Source organism: Ostrinia nubilalis, chromosome 3 (genome assembly GCF_963855985.1).
Source record: "Ostrinia nubilalis chromosome 3, ilOstNubi1.1, whole genome shotgun sequence".
NCBI lineage: Eukaryota > Metazoa > Arthropoda > Insecta > Lepidoptera > Crambidae > Ostrinia > Ostrinia nubilalis.
Window position 1 is genome coordinate 10155416 of NC_087090.1, and position 21434 is coordinate 10176849.

A 21434-nucleotide genomic window follows, 5' to 3' on the forward strand; every position below is an offset into this window, starting at 1 on the left:
TTTCTATTTAGGGAATTAATATTTTTATTCAAAACGAGTTTTTTGTCGATTGTTTTATTTTGTGTTCAATGCTATTAAAATGCGAGAAAACACTTCACATGCTTCATTCTGTTATTAAAATATTCTGTGAAATTGAAGTCACTAAGTAATGAAACCTAATACTTTAGGTTTAGTCAATTTTTTACTTGATTTAATTGTTTTTGCATGTAATGTATGCATCTGCGCTGCATAAATAATTTGTATATCTAAAAATTGTAATATCAATTGAACTGTAAAAAATCAATTGAACAATTTTGGTCGCCCTAACCACAGCCCTAACTTAATCAATACTAAACCGTTCATTCTTTCATTCATTTCAATGGTGCCAACATAACCACTAAGAATTTTTGATTCACTTCATTCATTCCTAGATCAGTCCTTCTTCGTTCGTTCTTTTACGAATCAGTCTTCAAAATAAAGGGATTCTGTTTTTCATTTAATTTCAAAAAATATCTTGTTTTATAAAAATCATCAAGATGGCAGAGTCTGATGTTGCTGATTTGGATCTCACTATTGACGATTTAGTTCCAAAAAGTCCAGAAAGGTAAATACCCTAAAAATCACATCTATTTTTCCATCGACATTGTTATTTTCAGAAAATAGCAGGCAATGTGGTAAACCAACAGTGATTAAAATATGTTATCTAGAATGTGTTGGTATATTTCTATAAATGCTCGACGATTTTTCAGAGTAACGAATAGATTCGTTGACATTTGACCTACTTCTACTTCTAGGTACCTTTGCCTTTGTGTAAGGTTGATAGTCCAAAAGTAGGTCTATCTTTTTACCTGAAATTCATATAAATACACCTAGCAACTTGTAAGAAAGTATTAGAAAGCAATATCAGTGACTACACACTCTTAACCATTTGTTACTGACATTGTTCTTGATCATTTCTTCAACCTAACCACAGAATTTTGGAAATTGTCTTTAACAGATGTGTCTACTTACTATTTAATAATATTCAACTGTTATGAAAGGCCTATTTATTAATTATATTAACATCAAATTAACATAATTTTGTTGAGTAAATTCATAAAAAATTATAACAGGTTATTTTAGTATTATGCTATTGCTGTTTTGTATAGGGTGAATAATTATCATTTTATAATTTAACACATAATCTTAAATTATTTTTCTATTTACAGACTGGCTGAAGAAAAAAAAGAAAGCGGAAACCATTTATATAAATTCAAAAATTATAAAGGAGCCTTAACCATGTATGATGAAGCAATTAAACTTTGTCCTGAGAATGCTGCATACTACGGCAACAGATCTGCTTGCTACATGATGTTAGGCCAGTACAAAAAGGCATTGGAGGATGCACAGAAAGCCGTCACATTGGACCCGACATATACCAAGGGATTCATCCGTATTGCAAAATGTTGTATTGCACTAGGTAATACTTTATAACTATGTTTCTGTAAATGTAAGTTCACTCATTTTTCTCTCGTCTATGAAGACTGTAGTTTACTAGTCAGCTCATGTATCAAATATCTGAGACTTCATAGGTTATTTATTTTTAATCTTTATTGCACACAAAAAATACAGTACAAAAGGCTAATTTTAATGCCATGTGGTTTTCTTTACCAGCTAACCATACGCAAAACAGAAGTTACATTACTAAATGAATTATAATTTTTGTTCTCACAAGTCTAGTGATGTACAACGTACAACACGCTTTGTAGCATTGAGTTATGAGAATGCAAAGTGACGTACACCGTTTGTCCAAGGTGACTTGTCTGGTGGGGAGCAGGCGGTGGCGCGCGCGAGCGAGCTGGGCGGAGCGGAGTGCGCCACGAGCGAGCGCCGCGCGCTGGAGTCTCTGCGGCGCCTGCACGACGAAGGCCAGCGCGCCATGGAGGCTGCGGACTACCGCCGCGTCGTCTTCTGCATGGACCGCTGCCTCGATTACAGCCCGTCTTGCTCAAAGTTAGTACCAACTTGTGATAAGATAAACAGTGGCGTAGCTAGGTAATCAAGGGCCCTGGGGCAAATAAAAAAATGGGGCCCCACTGCCATCTAAACTGGTTAGGTTTTATCAAGTTTATTGACATTAAGCTTACTTGTGCCTGATACAACTTTCGAATTTCTCTCTATTTATTTTGAAAATGGGAGAAATTTTCAAAGTTCAGTTCAATTGAGATTTTCTGGTAAGTATACGGGGGCCCCCTGAGCTTGGGGGCCCCGGGGCACTGCCCCACCTTGCCCCTTAGTAGCTAAGCCCCTGGAGATACAGTTGATTTAATGACGTTGAAAGATATTTTAAAAGAAATTTTTGCAAAATTATTTTATTTTGTAATGGATTCCATATTTTCAACTGTCAACACTTAATAATGTACAAATAGTTTTATGGCCACAAATAAAAAAGCTGATGAATAAATAAAGTAACAAATGACCATTTCTTGAACAAATAAAGTTTATTTATAATTTAGGTTAAAAATGCCATGACATGCTTTGTGCAACTCTTCTCATTAAAGATTATGTTGTTTTCATATGAAATTGTGCTATAATATGTCCGTTACAAGCATTACTTACCATCAGGTGAGATACAGGCAAAGGTGTCCCACAGTCGCGACTGCAATATAATTACGCGCGAGCGATAAGGATGGGTAGCTTGGGGTCATTGGACAAAATTCTACGTGCTCACGGACCAGGCTTTAATTACAATCTTTAAATCGCTTTTTTATAAATTTTGTTTTTGAATGCATTCATCTCTAATTTACGTCGTATTCACTGAATTGAAAGTGTATAATATATTTTAAGCATAAAAACAAATCTAAAGATTTCTTTCAATTATACCAAGTCATATCATATCATTAGTACATCTGCTATTGTTTTGTAATCACACTATGGCACATAACACATAACTGTGGCTCCGAACATGTGTTTATATTTTGATCAAAACTCATAAAATCATTGTGGATGATTATTGCCCATTGTTTGATATAATCGTTTCAATGTCTACATAAAATTACGTTTTTACGTTTCAGGGCCAAGCTCAAAAAAGCCGAATGTTTGGCGATGCTTGGGCGTTGCCAGGAAGCTCAGGAAATCGCCAATGACTCTTTACGTTTCGATAGTCTGGATGCCGAAGCCATTTATGTGCGAGGTTTATGCCTTTATTTTGAGGTATGTACACGTGATTATCACTAAAATATTTGAATTTTTGTTTTGGAGCTGTAGAAATGATTGCAAAATTAAACAACAAAATGATACTGAGATGTGTAATAGGAAGTTACATTGTTTTTTGTCAACCAAATACTGCAGTGAAGACTAATCAAGTGTACCAGATGATTGAAATTAATATTTCATAATTGTTTTTTTATAGGACAAAGACGAGCAAGCCTTCAAGCATTTCCAACAAGTGTTGCGGTTGGCGCCTGACCACAAAAAAGCTATGGAAACATATAAAAGAGCGAAACTTCTCAAACAGAAGAAAGAAGAAGGTAATGTACCTTTTTGTATTCATTTTAGTATCGGAACTGTAGATCCTAAAGAACTTACAGTAGAATAAGATGATATTATGTCATACTGAAGAAGTAATGTTTTACGCAATTTATCAACAAATTAACCAACCAAATCAAAAAAGCGGTCGGTCGTTATAAGCGACGAACTAAACCGATTCTACTGTATAAAGTAATAATTTTTAATAGTGCTTTTATAGTAGATGTATCCGTAATATCTAGAATGTTTGGCGCCGCATTATCGGCATACTAGTAAATATTACGCCTTTTATGATTTGCTGAAGGTTGGTAGTAACTTAATTAAAATTTTTTTGGCTATCTGGCTTCGTAATTAAATACTAGACTAACACTATAGTGCCAGCAATGGTTTTAAGTTTGAATTGAGCGTTTACACTCGAGTCATAAAATGCTTTTTTACTTGTATGGAATGCATTAAAAAAATTATACTGTATAGTTACCATGCCATAGCGTAAGGAAGACCGTAAACCTTCGCCAACCAAGTTTCGCGTTAGGTAATAATTGATGAAATAGTTGACACAATTTACTTATTAAACTTACTATTCCTAATTTATTCACAGGAAACGAAGCATTTAAAATGGGTAGATGGCAACAAGCTTTGACTCTCTACAATGAAGCGTTGACTGTAGATAAGAATAACAAGACTGTAAATGCCAAGTTGTATTTCAACAAAGCAACCGTATGCGCCAAACTGAACCAAATCAAGGAGGCCGCGGAGGCCTGCACCGCTGCCCTCGAGTTGGACGAAAATTACGTCAAGGCTCTCCTCAGACGCGCCAAGTGCTACACAGAACTCGGCGAGTATGAGGAGGCTGTGAAAGACTACGAAAAACTGTACAAGATTGACAAAAGCAAAGAGAACAAACAACTCCTGCACGAGGCCAAACTTGCCCATAAGAAGTCTAAACGCAAGGATTATTACAAGATTCTTGGCATTGAAAAAACTGCATCTGAGGATGACATCAAAAAAGCTTATAGGTATGGTTTCATAGAGTTGTTAATAATTTAATTTTTTTTATTTCTATCCCGGGACATTGATCATCACAATAATATGTAATACGAAATCTTGGTTTTTGATCCATCTTGTATACTTGATTTTGTGTTGTCTTTGCTTATGTTGTCATCTACGGTAACAAGGGCGAATCACAGTGTAATTAAGTATAACCAGCCTCTGTAATAATTTAATATGTATTTCAGGAAGCGCGCATTAGTGCATCACCCGGACAGACACGCGGGCGCGTCTGACAACGAGCGGCGTGAGCAGGAGCGCCGCTTCAAGGAGGTTGGCGAGGCCTACGGGGTGCTCAGCGACCCCAAGAAGCGCGCGCGGTACGACCACGGGCACGACCTGGACGACGACGGCGCGGGCATGCCGGGTAACTACTCCTTACAGCGCTCCCGTCCCGGCGTCGGTTGACGAGTAGCGCCGCTTCACTCATTGATGTGAAGTGAAGCTTTGATGAGGCGTACGGCTTACGGCTAGGACTAAAGGCTTCTCTGTGTTTGTTGATATCCATCATAGGTAGGTGAGGTGGCCGTACCAACTGTAGTTAACCAGTTGGGCTCCCATCAATATCTATGATTGGTATTTGTTGCTCAACCTCAACCCGAGTTACTTTATGATACAATGGCAGAACGTACAGAACTGAAATAATTGCGTATAAGTTTGATACTTTGATATGATACAATAATCTCGTATGTTTTCACACAGTGAAATCGAAGTTGCAGGTAAAACTAATCCAACATTTTGTTGTTACGTTTAAAGAAATTATTTAGTTCAATGTGAAATTATTAATTATAATTTTGAACAAACCAATATCCGCTTTCAGCGTCAAGAAACACCAGATTCAAAACTGGAACAAGAACCCAGGCAGGTCAATCGCACCACTCTGGAGGCTCTAGCAAAACTTCACGAAAAAGGAAACACAGCTTATAAAATATTACTAAGTCAAAATCTCTTTAAAACTATTATCATTCCACCCTAACATTGAATAGGTATAATGTTGATTATAATGTTGAAACTACTTGAAATTTTTATTTTGTTAAATGTGAGATCGCGCTTTTCAAAGGTGGCTATTTACTAGATTATGATGATTATTTACAAGTCAGTAGAATAAACAAGAACTACATAATAAAATTTGTTACTAAAAATATATTTTTATTTTTACATTTTCTTTCTGTTTTCTGTACAGAGGGCATGTTTGTAGAAAGTATATAAAAATAAAATACTTAAATGAAGTAAGCACATTTTTTACCAAATTACTGCGTTCTGGCATTGTATTGATTGGCAGCATTGACAGGCAGATTTTTTGCTGGGTGATGTAAAATGGGTTAACTTAAAACCTGCATGCAGTTAGTAAATAGAGGGTTTCATTTCCAACACTCCATGTTGAAGACCTTTTTTACAAATGCCAATATCTGTACTTTTAGACATAGTATAGATAATTACAAAGTTTAAATTAAAAGCCCCATAATAATATGTCGTTTTACATGAGTAAAACGAAAGACTACATTATGCAAATGTCTACAGCCTCTTCCTAGTTAATCTACAAGGCAACATCCTAGGTAAATCTGTTGCATATAGCATAAAATAAATTAGTACTTCAGACTATAAAATACCAAGAAGAATACTTAATTATAATTTTGTTTCAGATATCGACCCCAATGTTGTATTCCAAACATTCTTCAATCGTGGTGGCGGACAGCATTACGGTTTTCATTCGGATAGTGGATTCCCTGGTTCCACTTTTAGTTTCCAGTTTGGTTAATTTAGTCACAAACAGAACCATTTGTTAATTGGCAAGTTATTTTTTAGGTAACGTAAAAAACAGTTTATGGTATAGGATAAAAATTAGCTCCCAATTAATTTTCTGTCATTCCACACTAAAATACTTTTATTATAATAATAACAAGATGGATATAGTTGGCAGTAATAATACTCTCCAGAGCAGAATAGAATGGTGTGTGCAACTCTTGGCCCCTCCCTTTTCCGAATTTTAAATAATATGTGACCATCGATTTAAGAAACTATGGTGTGGATGGTTGTTCGATTGGGCTATAGGTACCTACACAAGATATGGTCATTAGGTAAGACCGCCTTACTTATTGTAGAATAAATGATTCAAATAATAATGCATACAAACATATGTAGCGATTAATTAATAATATGGACTGATTTGGTTAAGTAAATTTAATTTTCGTTATTTCCTTAATAATAGCATGTGAATACTTTTTCGTGTTCTTAACCTTTTCAAAATAATGTTATTATTACATTCTTCAGCTAACAATGTTAATATAGTGTTCATAAAATATTTTGAAGCTAATGAAAATTCAATAAATGTATAAATAAATATATAAACTACGAAAGTAGCGCTCCTCAGTCATAATATTGGAGAATGTTCACTAGTTTTTGTTTAATGTGGTTGAATTAAAACCAACCGTTAATGAACCTTAACTTATTCCGCATTAGGCCGGGAGCACTTCGGATTCGTTTTTGTACGATTGTGAAAGTACGTGCAATACTTACGTAAAACACGTGATTCTCCATCTAAGTATTGACCTTATTAGTACTGACAAAATTGTATTCCGAAGTCCACCCAGTCTTGAAATACATTTCAGAATTTATATTGATAGAAACTCTGAAGTTTTTTCAATTTAAACATGTAAATTATCATCATCATATTCATTAAATAGGTATATTGACACCAAAAATCTATTATACAATTGAAACATTTTTAAATTGTTCTTAAAATATCTGTTAATGATTATTATGATTTCATAGTTATGAAAAGTCTTTTCTTTCTTTCAATTAATAATATAATTAATGTAAGTGGTGTCAACATCCCTATAATTAAAGTGAAACTACACTTTCTGAAAATATACTACTGTAATATTTCTTCAAAATTTAAGACATAATTATGTATAGTTGTCATATTGTATATAAAAGTAATTGAATTCATGAATGTTGGTCCCTTAATATAGTCTACGTTGCTAAAGCCTCTGATATACAGCTAGCGTCACTGCAGTGCGGAGTAAAAATTCAATGTTAATGATGACGACACGGCTGTCGGTCACATCATCACAACGTATGAATGATTTTAAATCATCGATTTACTCCGCACCGCACCGACAGGGACTTTAAAAGAGTAAAAGTATTTCTAAAAGGTAATAAATATTATTCATTACCGAAAAAGTCTTTTCTCAGAATTGTTTTGGCTCTTATACACCACTATTTTTTAACTATTGAATTATTTAGAGTAAAATGGCCTTAATCGGAAACAAATAATACCTTTGTTAATATTTAATAAAATGCCAAGAAACCCAATTGCTTTTAGCTATTTGAAAATTGTTACTTTTTGTTGTGGGAGGTTATTATTAATCTTATGAATATTGTCTTCGTTAGTTAAAAAGAAGGGGTGTATAATATCTGTTTGTGATGTATTTTGATTGCAAAAGTAGATAACCACTGCCTTACAACTTCAAATGTTGCATTATTGTTTAAGTATTTTTACTACAATGTACGCAGTAGCAAGTTATCTACATTTTTTTATAATAGCGGATTCATAATAGTAACAACTAAAAATAATGTAAAACCTTGTGGGAAACTTAAATTTAGATTATAGTGGCAACCATAGAATTCCTGTTTTAGTTTTATCCGTTTGAAATAAAATAAATTTCATAACAACCATTCATATTTTTTTTCTATCTTCGCAGGATTGTAAATGAGTAACATTTTATCTTTCCGGACATATACGGATACGTTACAGAGCCAAGCGCGCTTGCCGCAATCCGCATTTCACTGCGAAATTGGGGTCCATGTGAAGTCGTGTGATATTTTTAGCAACTTTATAACCCCGTAAAACGTATGGCTAATTTTCATTCAGTCATGCAATCCGTCCGGCTAATCGTTGACAAGCGGATTATACTCGTACAATCCTACTGCTTAACTTCCCTCTCCCATTCTGCTGGTGCATGAAATTTAGCTTGTTACAGATCGTTATAAACCATAGATATTATGTTATTCTGTGATTCTGATCCTATAAACAAAAATACTGTAGTTTCATTGAAATCCGTTCAGTAGTTTTTGCGTCAAAGAGTAACAAACAAATACAACCTTTCGCATTTATGTTTAGGATCTATGAAGATTTTATTAAGAGTAGGCGCACACCGTTGATTTTTCGTCGGCCGATAGTTAAGTCGGGTTGGGCAATGTTCTTGAAAGTATCCACTCTCAGATCATAGAAGGGAATAGATGTGAAACGGGGGCGTGGCGCGTGTCTCCGCGATATGCCCAGAAACGAACATCACCCGCGACGCCAGGTTAGTCGCGATTCAGTCGTACTGAGGAAATGTTCTCCGATATTGTTGGATAATGCGTCGTAACGTGCAATAACATAAGTGAAACGAAGAACTACAGGAACAATGAAGTCATTTACCACATGTAAGTATTGCAAATCCATTGGTATTTTGCTTATAAATAAAAAAAACTAAACATTTTTACGAACGAATTCAGTGCCGTGACATTTACTGCGATATCGAAATTAGTGGTGATAAAAATTCAAACACGTTGTACATTGACGATTTAGTTAGAAACCACTTTATGTCATGCGTAACTACTGCGCAATGTATTTTATTTCTTCCGATATCCACTGACGCGTGAAAATACACAGTACGGCCGCATGTGCCGGTCGTAACATAGTGCAGGGCTCGTGTTCTAATACGGTTTCCTATTATCGATAAATAGAAGTAAATTATTATTTTCTATTTTCTAATTTTGAATGAAAAAATCATGAGTTGCTTGCGATTTTTAAGTTTTTACAAAAACAATAACAATAGTAGAAGCGATTAGTAACTGTCAACTATGTAATTACTATAAGAGCTAGTTGAAAGCCTAATATAGGCATTATTTTTGATAAACATAAGCGGTACGAATTTCGCCATAGTTAAAAAGTTAATGCGCGATAGTAGTTAATAATAATTATAGTGATCCTGTTATTATTATTAAAGTAAATAATAATATATTACCAATATTGTAAATACTGGTAAAAATCACAAGTACCTACTGAACCCATGACCTTTCATACAAACTTTGTCAGTCTATAACTTCTATACTCCATTGATAACGAAACGACATTGAGCTTTGGTTAGGGTAAAATGTGAAATATTTAGTCCCAATAATTGATTCCGAGTTTTCCGTCCATACAAAATGGAACTGACTCCTTTATGCAAAAATCGTTAAAGAACATAATAATAACGTATAATAATAAAAAGGTTTTCATACATAAGCATTTTTCAAACCAATTTCGAGCCTTGCCCCCAGGATTTAAAGTATCGATATCTTATCGACTCCACTTTATCTTTCTTCTCTCTAATTGCTTTTTTCAAAGTGTGCGTCACGTCACGCGGCCATTGATTGGCCATAAGGCACGCCTTCTGGCCAATCACAGCACTTTTAAGCCGGTTGCACATGTTGTCGTAGACTCTCAGTCGCTTTGTTTTTACACAGTTGAATGTGTGTGTGGGAGCTGTGGTGGGGGAAATGTGGGGACACTGGTTCTCGTTGTAGTTACGCGCGACTTCATATCTATTCTCTTTCTATGATCTGAGTATCCACTATAGTATGACCGGTTAAATGAGACCTCGCCTGCGGAACGCGGGGGCACAGGGGCGGGACGAGAACGGGGACCGTGCGGGGTGCGGGCGGGGATGATATAAAAGAGATAAATTTCACTAGATAGTTCTCAAGATATGTGACGTCACAGTGAAGTGGTTAACGGTAAACAGGTGGTGATAAATTTTGTAAAATAAATTATTTTCTAATAAAGAAAATAAATTATTTTTAATAAAGAAAATAATTTATTTTATAATAAAGAAAATAATTTATTTTATAAAATTTTAATGAAACAATTCATGTCGTATTTCATGTAAAATTTATTGTGTGCAAGATGTATCCAAATTATTAATCAATCACTTATGTCCTTAACAATATCACTAGAACTTGATTCTTCACTTTCAAAGCAGCCATCATCCAAATTATCTGAATCATCGTGCACATTAATAATAAAATCAACAACGTCATCTAGAACTCCGTCGTGTTCGCAATATTCATCCGCTACAATGCTCCCACTTTTCTACGGAATATTCAGCAAATAAATTTTCCAACATATTTTTTTCTGGTCCAAATTGGAGTCGATACTTTTTTCTGCTAGCTGTCTTTTTATATCACCTCAGACCAACTCAATTGGGTTCAGGTCTGGGTGGTAAGGAGGCAAACGCAACACTTCATGGCCCTTTGCTTTCAATAACTCATCAATTTTATATAATAATATGTCCTCTTGTAATGGCTTTTAATTAATTTGGATAAATCATCCTTTTTTAATTTATCATCAAAAGGCACCTCATGTCGTCGTAGCCAATCTTGCATTTCTGGCTTGGTAGAGGCCATAGTCGGCTTTTTTTCTACACTAACCGAATGATAAGCTGCATTATCCATTACTATTACTGAATTTGGTGGAATATTAGGCATCAGCTTTTCATTTAGCCATTTACTGAAATTCACGAAATTAATTGTATCGTGATAATCACCTGTTTTACATTTGGATTTAAATATCACAAGTGCTCCATCTACAAATCCAGTGTAGCCACCACAATGTATGATGATTTACCAATATGAGACAATACTCCGTGTTCATCCTTTGATTGCCAACATTTTGAAACGTTATGAGACGCATTGACATAAGTTTCATCGAGATATAAAATATGTCTTCCTTCTCTACGATACTTTTTAACAGTATTTAGATATTTCCACCTCCATTTGACTGTTCAATAAGGAGTTTCCTTTCAGATCCGCATTTTTGAAATGTAAAACCTAGGTCAAGTAATAATAATCTTAAATATTCTCTGCCGCAGTATAATACATTATCTTCTCTAAGGGTAGCGTTCAAGGATTTCAGAGTTGGTATTTTTTTTTTAAATGTGTAATACTGAGTAACTTTTCTTCTTATCACGGCTTTTTTGAAATCATCTACTTCCACCCTTTTCCTGCGGCTTTGTTTCGATTTCTTCGGTGATTTAAATTTTTCGTTGTTTTTTTAATAATTTTCCTTGTTGTACAATTCTGGATACAGTCTTTTCCGATAGTCCAGTAACGTTTGCTACGGTTTTGTTTAATGGTATATCTTGTTGATATTCATCAGAATTTGGATCCAGTTTTTTTTTCTAAAATATTCATAAACGTTAAAAGCTATTTGCTTGCACTGACTATTAATTTTATGTCCGAAAATCTTTCGATTCATCTTAAAAATGTAATCTCATGTATAGCCCTCACAAAGCGTCCGTAACAAATAACACAAGCGATCGCTAGCCGCATCGCCAGCGAAATGAATTTTGACAAGAATGCGCCTGCCGCCCGCACCCCGTACAGTCCCCGTTTTCGTCACGCCCCTGTGTCCCCGCGTTCCGCAGGCGAGGACTCATTTAACCGGCCTACCTATAGGGACGCTGTACGACGACACTCGATGCAAAATGCAAACTCGTGCACTAAGCCCACAGGTACTACTAATTTTTATACGTAGGTGGAAAGTTCAGAACCATTTCATAATCCTCCGTCACCACGACTTGAAAGGAGTACTATACAGGCTGATTTAAACTAATGAGTTGCACCACCTAACTTTAAAACGGTAACTGTGACGGAACCGGTGTATATTTTTTCTATGGAATTTGTCAGTTTTTTTGACGTTTGTTAAAGTCAAAGTAAGATGGTGCAACCTGGTGCAACCCAGCCGGCCTAAGACTACTCATGAAAGGTAGGTACAGTACCATTCCCTGAATATGAGACAAATCCAATGAGTTCCAAATTATGGCATATTTAAATAAAAAGCTAGATGTATAATTTTAAAATAAATTTATTAAACTTTTATTTCGTAAAATAATAAAAAAACTTGTGTACATAATAATAAGTATGAAATAACAATAATGGACAACTCCCGCTATTTCGTTTTCTCCGGAGGCTTTTGTTTCTTTTTTTCTTTCTCAAAGCCCATTGCCTTGTCGCCTGCTGGACGTTTATTTTCGGTCTTACTTCCTACACCTTCAAATCTGTAATAAAGCATAAAGTGGAGTCATATCGTGTCATCAAAAATATTTAATTAATAATCGGGTTAAAGCGATTCTAAGTTCTTACTTTTTCATTTTGAATGGCTTCTTCTTCTCCGGTTTTGGCGCTTGATGATTTGTTTTAAAGGTCAGAACGTAACTTTTAACTATGTCAACGCTAACGGTAGTATTCTCTGGATACATTCGTTTTTTCCAAGCTTCCCTTTCTTCTAACCACATCCTGTGGTATTCATATGATAATAACCATTCAATTCGAGACTTTCCCTCCTAATTGAAGATAAAACAAGATTAAATTAATTTACTTACACCTACAATACTTTTATTTATCACAACAACCACCATGATTGGTTGATGATTAAATTAATGTAGCGACAAGATTAACACTTTACCATAAACTTCCAAGGTTGAGGGTTGTACTTGGGGAAATCTGATGAGATTATATTATGAACTGGTCTACAAGAACTCGCCTTCTCCCATTTTATTCCACCCATCCTTCCCATGCCTGTAACAAAACTTCACTTGTCTATTTAAACTGTAAATAATTGAAACAAAGCTATAATTTTTTTGTAGGGATTAGAAGCAAAATTTACATGGATCCGGGAGTCGTGACTGAAATTGTCTAATTCTTTTTCATAATTCGAACAGTGCACAGACTTCACAAAATGAAACATCATGTAACAAAAAGGATTAACTTTAACGGAAAATGTGTTTCCAATTTTTCTCCTTTTAGTGCCTACACTTAGTAATAAGCTTTATTAATCTTAGTGCCTACAGAACTAGGATAGTAATTTATAATTACTTTACATTATTGCTATGATACTTGTTTAAGGCGCTTGCCTGCCAGACTGTATAATATTTTTCTACAAAATTCGGAAAGGGTGATTTATTATTTTAGGCGCTATAAATATAGCTCCTGAGTTGACATTATCATCGGTCATTCATTTCCAAGTTCCGCCCCTGTGGGGCAGGAACAGCAACCTCCTCATGAAGACATTACCTTTTTACACATTAACCATCCAGCCATTGTATGCCCTGGGCACTTTGGGCACGTGCCCAGGGCCCTGCGACTAGGGTTGCCAGGCGTCTGGCTTTTTACGGTCTTGTCCGGCTAAATATTGTCTTGTCCGGCCTGTCCGGCTGTTAGGCTTTTTATTTGGTCTGCTGCGCTAGGCGAAAGTCGAGCCACAGAATAATATGAAGCGCACGCATCAGGATGTTATGTTGGGCAACCGATGATGATGACAGTACTCACTCGTAAGCTATGACCTCAAATTCAACCCCCCCCCCCCCCCCCCCCCCGTCACATGTCCGGCTTTTAGGGTAAAATGTCCGGCCAAATGAAGCACAGAGTCCGGCTTTTGTGATTTTGGACCTGGCAACCCTACCTGCGACCGAGGGGGCCCCCATCTGCTAATAAGACCTTTTTCCAGATGATAAGGGCCTAGGGTTGCCAGGTTTTTTATGTGGTTGCCGCGCCAGGCGAAAGTCCGAGCTACAGAATAATATCAGGGCAGGGCCCCTAGTAGGTTAAAGACGGCCCTGGTTGTAATATGTGTACCTAAGACCTACGCTGAAGGAAAAAAAACTACGGAGCAAGTCCTTTCCTTACTTACTCGAGAGGCAGGTTCCTAGAGATGGGTAGTGGGTAAAAACCCATTTCACCCGATTGGGTTAAAACTGGGTGATTTGGGTAAAAACCCGGTTTTTACCCATTATCACCCATTCTGGTGGGTGAAAACAAAAATAGCGTTTTTTTAAAGTGAGAAGTGGTATTTAATGCTAAGGGGGCGTTCTAGTGTTACGTAATGCAATCTGGGGGGAGAGGAGGTCTTGAAAAACGTTACAATGCGTTACAGTGGCGGAAGGGCGGTTCGATTTCAAGTTTTTATGCAGAAGTACTTTGTAGTTGGTGTTGTTATTTGTAACTTTATACCGTAATGTCATCAAAGAGAAAGTTTGGCATCTTTGGCATCCCCTCCCCGCCCCCCCTCCATGTCCTTGCCATGATCACAAATTATTGTGTTCCTACTAAATTTCTTCTAAGTCGGTTCAACGATTCTTGAAATAACACCATTTTATAAAATAATTGGTCACATCATTATAACGTGATCAATTTTACGATTTGGCCACGATATAAATGCATATTAGTGTTAAAGGACAATGGGCAAAATGGTACCCGGCTCCAATAGATATGTGTCTAGTATCGTTTGAAAGGTCTTACCAAGATGAACAACTTTTACTATGGCCACCAGCCTCAGATCTGGTTGTGTACGAAGATATACATACTTTTTTGCAGAATGGTACCCGGCTCCAATAGTTATGTTTGTAGTGTCATTTGAAAGGTCTTTCCAAGACGAACAACATTTACTATGGCCACCAGCCTCAGATCTGGTTGCGTTCGAAGATAAAGATACTTTTTGTATACCTAAGTATCATACAGTATGAAGGGGGACGCGCTCGGGGCAGGGCACCGACGAGATGGTCGGACGCGGTGAGGAAGACGGTGGGCGGGAGTTTGCATCGTGCGGTCCACACAGCTTATGACCGCAGTCTGTGGAGGAACACTATCTGTGGTCGCGATCCTCATCAGTGAGGGACCGAGGAAGAAGAAGAAGAAGAAGTATCATACGTGTCCATCGTATGGTACTTAGGTTATGCGAGGCAGGAAGGGTTTACTGCTCCAGCATCCTTCCTTAACTCTATAATTTATTGATGAGGATGATTGTGAAATAAATATTTTTATTTAAAGAAGTAGTTACTACCCCCTTATTAATAAAAAGTTACACCTAGGAAGAACCTTGGATTGAAATGACATTGCCATACCAAATGACAATTTAAGCCAGAGTTCAACTAGGGTGTAACTTTTATTAATAAAGGGGTTAAAGTTTTATTACTTCTTAAGGGTTTTATTATGGGTTGCTAAAGTGAATAAACCCACAAGACCTAATAAGTCCACCCACAAGATGGACCTACGACCTCATAAAGGTAGCGGGAAGGCGCTGGATGCAGGCCGCCACCAACCGGCCATTGTGGAAATCATTGGGGGAGGCCTATGTTCAACTGGACGTCCTATGGCTAAAATGATCATGATGATGATGATGAAAGCGAATAAAGGGCTAATAGCTTGGGTAGTTCATCGTAGGTATAATCCTTTCCTTTTCAATGCTTCTTTTAGTTATATGAATAGATTGTAGTCATAATACATACTCGTATACATGGATGATTGTGTTATACTTTCTTTATAATGCTTAGTGGAATTACTGCTTTCAAAACGTGAATTAGAACTGGCCCCATAGCAGACATTTTCCTACATCTAAAGGCCTTTTAAAATATATGTTACGGTGAATGTGATAAATTGAAAATTATTAATAATAACCGGTTATTATGAATAATTACCGACAGTCGCGGTAAAAGTGATAAATTAATCACATTTAACAGTGATTATTTGATAATTCAACCTTAGTACTAACAAATTTCATAAAAGAGAACAACATCTTGTGTACGTGCTCGTGTACAGCCAAACTTTTGAACGTTTTGATATCATATATTAATATAATTTGGCATAATGAGTTTGGAATGTTTCTTGCATAATATTACTTTTCCATGATTCCTATAACATAATGTTTTGATTTAAAGTGAAAAATAGGTTAAGGTGCGGCGGGGGTGGCCCTTGGGCCACCCCTAAGCCGCCTATTTAGTTTTATACACACATAAATTACTTCATATTAATCACATTTACCGAATCATGCGGTAATTATTCATAATAACCGGCGATTATTCATAATTTTCACATTTATCACTTTGACCGTAACATATAAAATATATTGGTTATGGCTATTGGAGCGGGTACCACTTTCCATACATTTGTGCCCATCATCCTTTGACTTATTACTTATTAATCAATAAACTTAAATGAGAAAAATTCAATAAAAATAAAGAAAAGATGCCAATTGAAATAATTATAAAATTATTTGTTTTCACCCGGTGTAAACACCCACGGGTGGAATGAAACGGGTTTTTACCCTCATGTGGGTTTTAACCCGGGTGGAAACCCATCTCTACAGGTTCCTTCCTAACAATGTTTAAACATGATACCTACCTCACCAACTTCGGTGCAGTCCTGTTGTCCCCCCTGGGGGAGCCAACAGGATTTCGAAATCCTGTTGTCCCCCCTGGCTAGGGGAGACAACAGGACTAGATTTTCAATCAATGATTTGAGGACTGTTGTCCCCCCTAGCAAACATTGGGTATTTAGAAGTCATAATATTTTGGTAAAATTTAAGAAGTACTGGAGTATGTACCTAACTAAATGCCATATTGCCAAACTAAATACCTAAACGTATGTCAAATAATAATTAACATTTTGTTAATAAATTGTTGGTACCAGTAATATTTCTGACTATACCAAAATCTGCTTTACTTGCTTTTAACAGATAGTTATGAATTATCCCTACTAAATAATAATATACAAGTAAATGCGAAAGTAACTTTATCTGTCTGTCTGTTACGAATTCACGCATAAACCATTGAACCGATTTTGATGAAGAGATTTCGGTAAAGAGATAGTTTTGAGTCCCGGGAAAGGACGTTGGACAGTTTTTATCCCGGTTTTTTAATCAGGAATGCGCTCTATATTTTTTTCTGTGACAAAAAAAAAATTTACGCGGACAGCCGTGGGCAAAAGCCAAGTAAGTATATGCTATTCTCATGTATAAAAATATTATCTTCTGTAAAGTTGACTAAAAATCAGTTTAGTAGTTTTTACGTGAAAGAGTATTAAACATCTATACTATTCCATACTCACAAATTTTCGCATTTATCATATTAGGTAGTAGGTAGGACGCTAAAACTGCATAATTTTAAATTAATCATAATATTCAACAAATTAACTGCAACTTCGTACGCGTGGAGTCCGTTTTACCCCCTTATGTGTGCAATTTCGTAAAATCCTATTATATGCTTCGTATCATTTCCTATCCTTAAATAAATAGATAAATAAGGAACCTACCTGCCAAATTTCAAGTTTGTAGGGGTCAGTACCGGCACCAACACCTTATTTTTTTCGTTATCAATATGATAATTATAACAAACGTTTAGGTATTCAGTTTGGGAATTTGGCATTCAGTCAGTATTTCAGTATTTTTACAAATTATGTTATAAAATATAGGGTAATTGCGCCGGTTTTCCGTCCAGCTCCTGTTTTCGTCCATTTGACCGACTTGCCACAAACAAATACGGAAAATTAAAATACAAACCTAACTTTCCGTGCAAGTTTGGACTTGTTACAATCTTTAATATCTAAGTAACAGTTCTGCCTGCATGAAAATGTAATTTGACAAGTAATAACTCCAAAAAAATCTACGGAAGTTGCTGCTGCACACAGGTGAATGGAAAACGTCGTCAAGTTAGAAAAAAAACGTGCCGGTAGGGAACTTTCATGGTATGTTTAATTACTGTTTTAGCTACTTTACGTAATGTTTTTGGCACGTATGTCTAATTATTCGCATAATAAACACTATTTTAAGGGTTTATTAAAGTTTTTGTATAGAAATCTTAGATAATTAAGTGGACTAATACTAGCATAACAATTTTGCAAGATTTTGGTTTTCGTCCACGTGGACGGAAACCCTGACACCTAGTTAATATTTTTAATAATCATTTTACTTCAATGGACCTACAAAATGTAATGTTTTTTCTTCCAATATGATCTTTATTGCTATTACATTAAACATTTTAGTTTACGTCCACTTTTTAACACTGATAAACCCATAAAAACCATTAAAAAGATGTGGACGAAAACAAAAAACAGCTTTAAACGTTGTTGTGTTTTCGTCCATGACGTCATGAGCAAGCACTGGGGTGGACGAAAACCAAAATAAGCTATTCCTGTAGATTAGTTTTCGTCCATTTGTCCTTCGACCTATTGAAATATTTTCCTAAATTTAGGTAAGAAACTTATTTAAATCTTTTTGATATCATTTGAAAGCTAACAAAATTACCTTTCAAATGATATACCACAATCCATAGTTACTGTATTGTAGAATTGGTTTTAAGTTAATAATTCAACTGCACCCTTTTTTCTACACAGTGGTCGAAAACTAGCGTACACTAGGGCGAAAACTGATTTTTTTGGACGAAAACTAGTGAAATCGCCTCTTTTGCATAAAATATTTTTTATAAAAAAACCCGTGGTATTTACTTATTGTCATATAATATTAACGTAAAGTAGACTATATAAGGACTAAAATGACATATGATACATATGAGTAAGGGTATTTTAAGATATTCATTTCGCATCACAAAGTTGGCAACTCCGATAATTGGACGAAAACTAGCGCACTTACCCTATGGCTTTTAAAATAATGTTTGCCAGGGGGGACAACAGTCCTCAAATCATTGATTAAAAATCCAGTCCTGTTGTCTCCCCCAGGGGGGCCAAGCAGGGGGGACAACAGGACTGCACCAAATCTTCACTTTTATTAAAAAAATACCTGTAGGTAGGTAAGAAGAGTACTCTCTAATCTTCTGCTGCAGCTACTTTTAAAACATAGATCGGCACACAAATAATGATGACGTCGTGATCAGAATGTACCCATCTTCCTATCCTATGTAGGTACAGACGACGGCACGTCAACCTAACCAACTGTGGGTTCCTAGTTCTCTAGTGCAGTTGTAATAGGGGCGAATTTGCAACAAAAATGGGTAACCTGCTGATGTGCGGTCATGTGTAGGTACTTACAGATCCATATCAAATCCTCAACTCATCCCTATTTTCAAAGTATGGAAAACTAATTGATGATGATAAATTTTAATTTCTGTAACGGGTCTGGGTGTTACCACGTATAATATGTATGTATTTCCAAATAAAAGTAGGTAAATATTTAAGTAGGTATGTTTTTATATCCGTGGTCTAGCTAGTACCCATAGTAGGTACAAGCTTTGCTTAGTTTGGGACTAGAGGCGCAGTTATAAAAAAAAACACCTCCAGATGGGCGAGGTTAAAAGGAGAGTTAAAAAAAAACAAAGTGGGTTTTATGTTTTTATTTGATACATTAGCGTCGGCAGGTCGTATTCCCTACACATCCACCCATGTACCTGAAAAGAAAAACAAAAATTAATTTAGTTGCTTAAACATACAGTAGACTAGGTACTAGTACCTACTCTAATGTAGAGCAGTAATAGTACCAGAATTACTGTTTTTCCCTATTCACACACAAAAAAAAAATGAAGTAAAATAATTGTATTCCATTACAATTATTTTTATTTTGATAATGATTGTATACCTAAATTTAGTCCTTGTGAGAAAAAATATTCTCACAAGAGTGGATATAGGTGTTTTGATCTGCCCACTGATTTTGATGAAAACGACTGCCTCAGAGGGGTGTTTGTCACCTTAGTCTTAGTCTACAAATCTATACTATTATAAATGCGAAAGTAACTGTCTGTCTGACTTTCACGCCTAAACCACTGAACCGATTTTGATGAAATTTGGCATAGATATAGTTTGAGTCCCGGGAAAGGACATAGGCTAGTTTTTATCCCGGTTTTTGAAACAGGGACGCCGCGATAAAGTTTTTCTGTGACAGACAAAATACCTACCACGCGGGCGGAAAGCTAGTTGAGCATAATTTAATTGTATTTTTGTATTAATATTTCTACAGCAATATGGCCGAGATAATATTATGCAAAATGAATAAAAGGGTAAATTTCTGAAAGAAAGTTGGAAAACACTGGCTATGCCAAGTGTTTGTTTTTATAGATTTTAAGTTGTCTGTAAATCGAATTTTACAATGAAATCTTCCAAATGCCACTCTAGACTAGTATTTGGACCTTCTAGTAATTAATAATTATCTATTTAAAGTTATTTAATTTTGGCTAATAGATAATGTCACAAATTGACATCTTCATTTTCATTAGGGTAATGGACACGAGGTTTTGTATTTAATACCCACGTGGGGTATACAATGAGATGCTGATGCGAAAAGATTATGATTGCACTCATATTGCACTGATGTGATAGTAACCAACCAAGAATTAAGGTAGAAGGTATTTGGAACTATTCGGAGCGACAACATGAATGCGATCGCGTTAGTATGATCATGTCAAATTGTCTGTAATACCACAACGAAAACGAGATTCAGAACCTCATAGATTAATAATACTAAACCAAACAGTGCAGCAAAGTAACATTAAAATTTGTGTCATGTGTACGAGTTCAGTCATCATAACTGGATACCTTTACCAAAATTATGTACTGACGAAAATGAATTGATAGAGCACGCTGATAACATGTGGAGCTCAATGAGAAGTTCCAAGAATACCGAACAAAAGTCACACTGACTAAACAACTTCCTAATAATATTAAAGCATAGTAGGTAAGTGCCTAGGGAGGGACTTATCAATTTACCACGATAGCCGGTCTGAGCGCATGTTACTTCTAACCTTAAATCAAACAATGCACTTACCATTTTATTTGGACCTCGCACGCATCTTCCTCCTTTTACGCTTTAGCCTTCGCATGCGCTTCTTACGCCACTGTAATAAAACATTTTAATTTTAATCTCCGCATTATTTCCTCAGCACAGTCACCAAGACACAAAAATCACAAATAAATTTTGATATTGGATGAAATATTGTAAATACCTTAGCTCTCATGTTCTTAGTTACAAAAGACTAAATAATCTTTTCAGAAACAACTCGTTCCTTGGAGGATTTTATAGATATTTCAAGATACAAAATGCGCCTAGCGCACACAGTCCACGAAACCCGAAAGAAAGACATATGTATTGAGTGAGT

At 35.8% G+C, this 21434-nt stretch overlaps 2 protein-coding genes and 1 long non-coding RNA gene across 5 annotated transcripts; 1 reads left to right on the forward strand and 2 right to left on the reverse strand.

Annotated features, from left to right (window-relative positions):
* Positions 1 to 405: 405 nt before the first annotated feature.
* LOC135087877 (dnaJ homolog subfamily C member 7) lies at positions 406 to 8211 on the forward strand. 2 transcript variants are annotated; one of them, XM_063982715.1, is made up of 8 exons: positions 406 to 583; positions 1188 to 1438; positions 1773 to 1971; positions 3033 to 3171; positions 3371 to 3488; positions 4085 to 4502; positions 4722 to 4900; positions 5354 to 5548. In XM_063982715.1, the coding sequence occupies exons 1-8, from the start codon at positions 516 to 518 to the stop codon at positions 5458 to 5460; spliced, it is 1479 nt and encodes a 492-aa protein (XP_063838785.1). In that variant the 5' UTR covers positions 406 to 515; the 3' UTR covers positions 5461 to 5548. The 2 variants fall into 2 exon arrangements, with proteins under 2 accessions (XP_063838785.1, XP_063838784.1); XM_063982714.1 differs by lacking the exon at positions 5354 to 5548 and adding an exon at positions 6177 to 8211 and having other exon boundaries at positions 407 to 583.
* Positions 8212 to 12409: 4198 nt separating this feature from the next.
* Positions 12410 to 13359, reverse strand: LOC135087882 (uncharacterized). 2 transcript variants are annotated; one of them, XM_063982723.1, is made up of 4 exons: positions 13229 to 13359; positions 13028 to 13140; positions 12706 to 12905; positions 12410 to 12620 (listed from the first exon to the last, which is right to left on the reverse strand). In XM_063982723.1, the coding sequence occupies exons 2-4, from the start codon at positions 13136 to 13138 to the stop codon at positions 12512 to 12514; spliced, it is 420 nt and encodes a 139-aa protein (XP_063838793.1). In that variant the 5' UTR covers positions 13139 to 13140; positions 13229 to 13359; the 3' UTR covers positions 12410 to 12511. The 2 variants fall into 2 exon arrangements, with proteins under 2 accessions (XP_063838793.1, XP_063838792.1); XM_063982722.1 differs by having other exon boundaries at positions 13028 to 13357.
* Positions 13360 to 19664: 6305 nt separating this feature from the next.
* Positions 19665 to 21425, reverse strand: LOC135087885 (uncharacterized). The gene is made up of 3 exons (XR_010260926.1): positions 21282 to 21425; positions 21104 to 21173; positions 19665 to 19733 (listed from the first exon to the last, which is right to left on the reverse strand). It is a non-coding gene; the product is annotated as an uncharacterized LOC135087885 (long non-coding RNA).
* Positions 21426 to 21434: the final 9 nt, after the last annotated feature.

Excerpts from the sequence above, each read along its gene's own strand:
- LOC135087877 (XM_063982714.1), top strand. The coding sequence starts at position 516 with ATGGCAGAGTCTGATGTTGCTGATTTGGATCTCACTATTGACGATTTA. Across the intron at positions 3,489-4,084 it reads CAAACAGAAGAAAGAAGAAG|GAAACGAAGCATTTAAAATG; the intron begins GTAATGTACCTT and ends ATTTATTCACAG. Across the intron at positions 4,901-6,176 it reads CGACGGCGCGGGCATGCCGG|ATATCGACCCCAATGTTGTA; the intron begins GTAACTACTCCT and ends ATTTTGTTTCAG.
- LOC135087882 (XM_063982723.1), bottom strand. The coding sequence starts at position 13,138 with ATGGGAAGGATGGGTGGAATAAAATGGGAGAAGGCGAGTTCTTGTAGA. Across the intron at positions 12,906-13,027 it reads CTCAACCTTGGAAGTTTATG|GAGGGAAAGTCTCGAATTGA; the intron begins GTAAAGTGTTAA and ends ATCTTCAATTAG. Across the intron at positions 12,621-12,705 it reads AAGCCATTCAAAATGAAAAA|ATTTGAAGGTGTAGGAAGTA; the intron begins GTAAGAACTTAG and ends GCTTTATTACAG.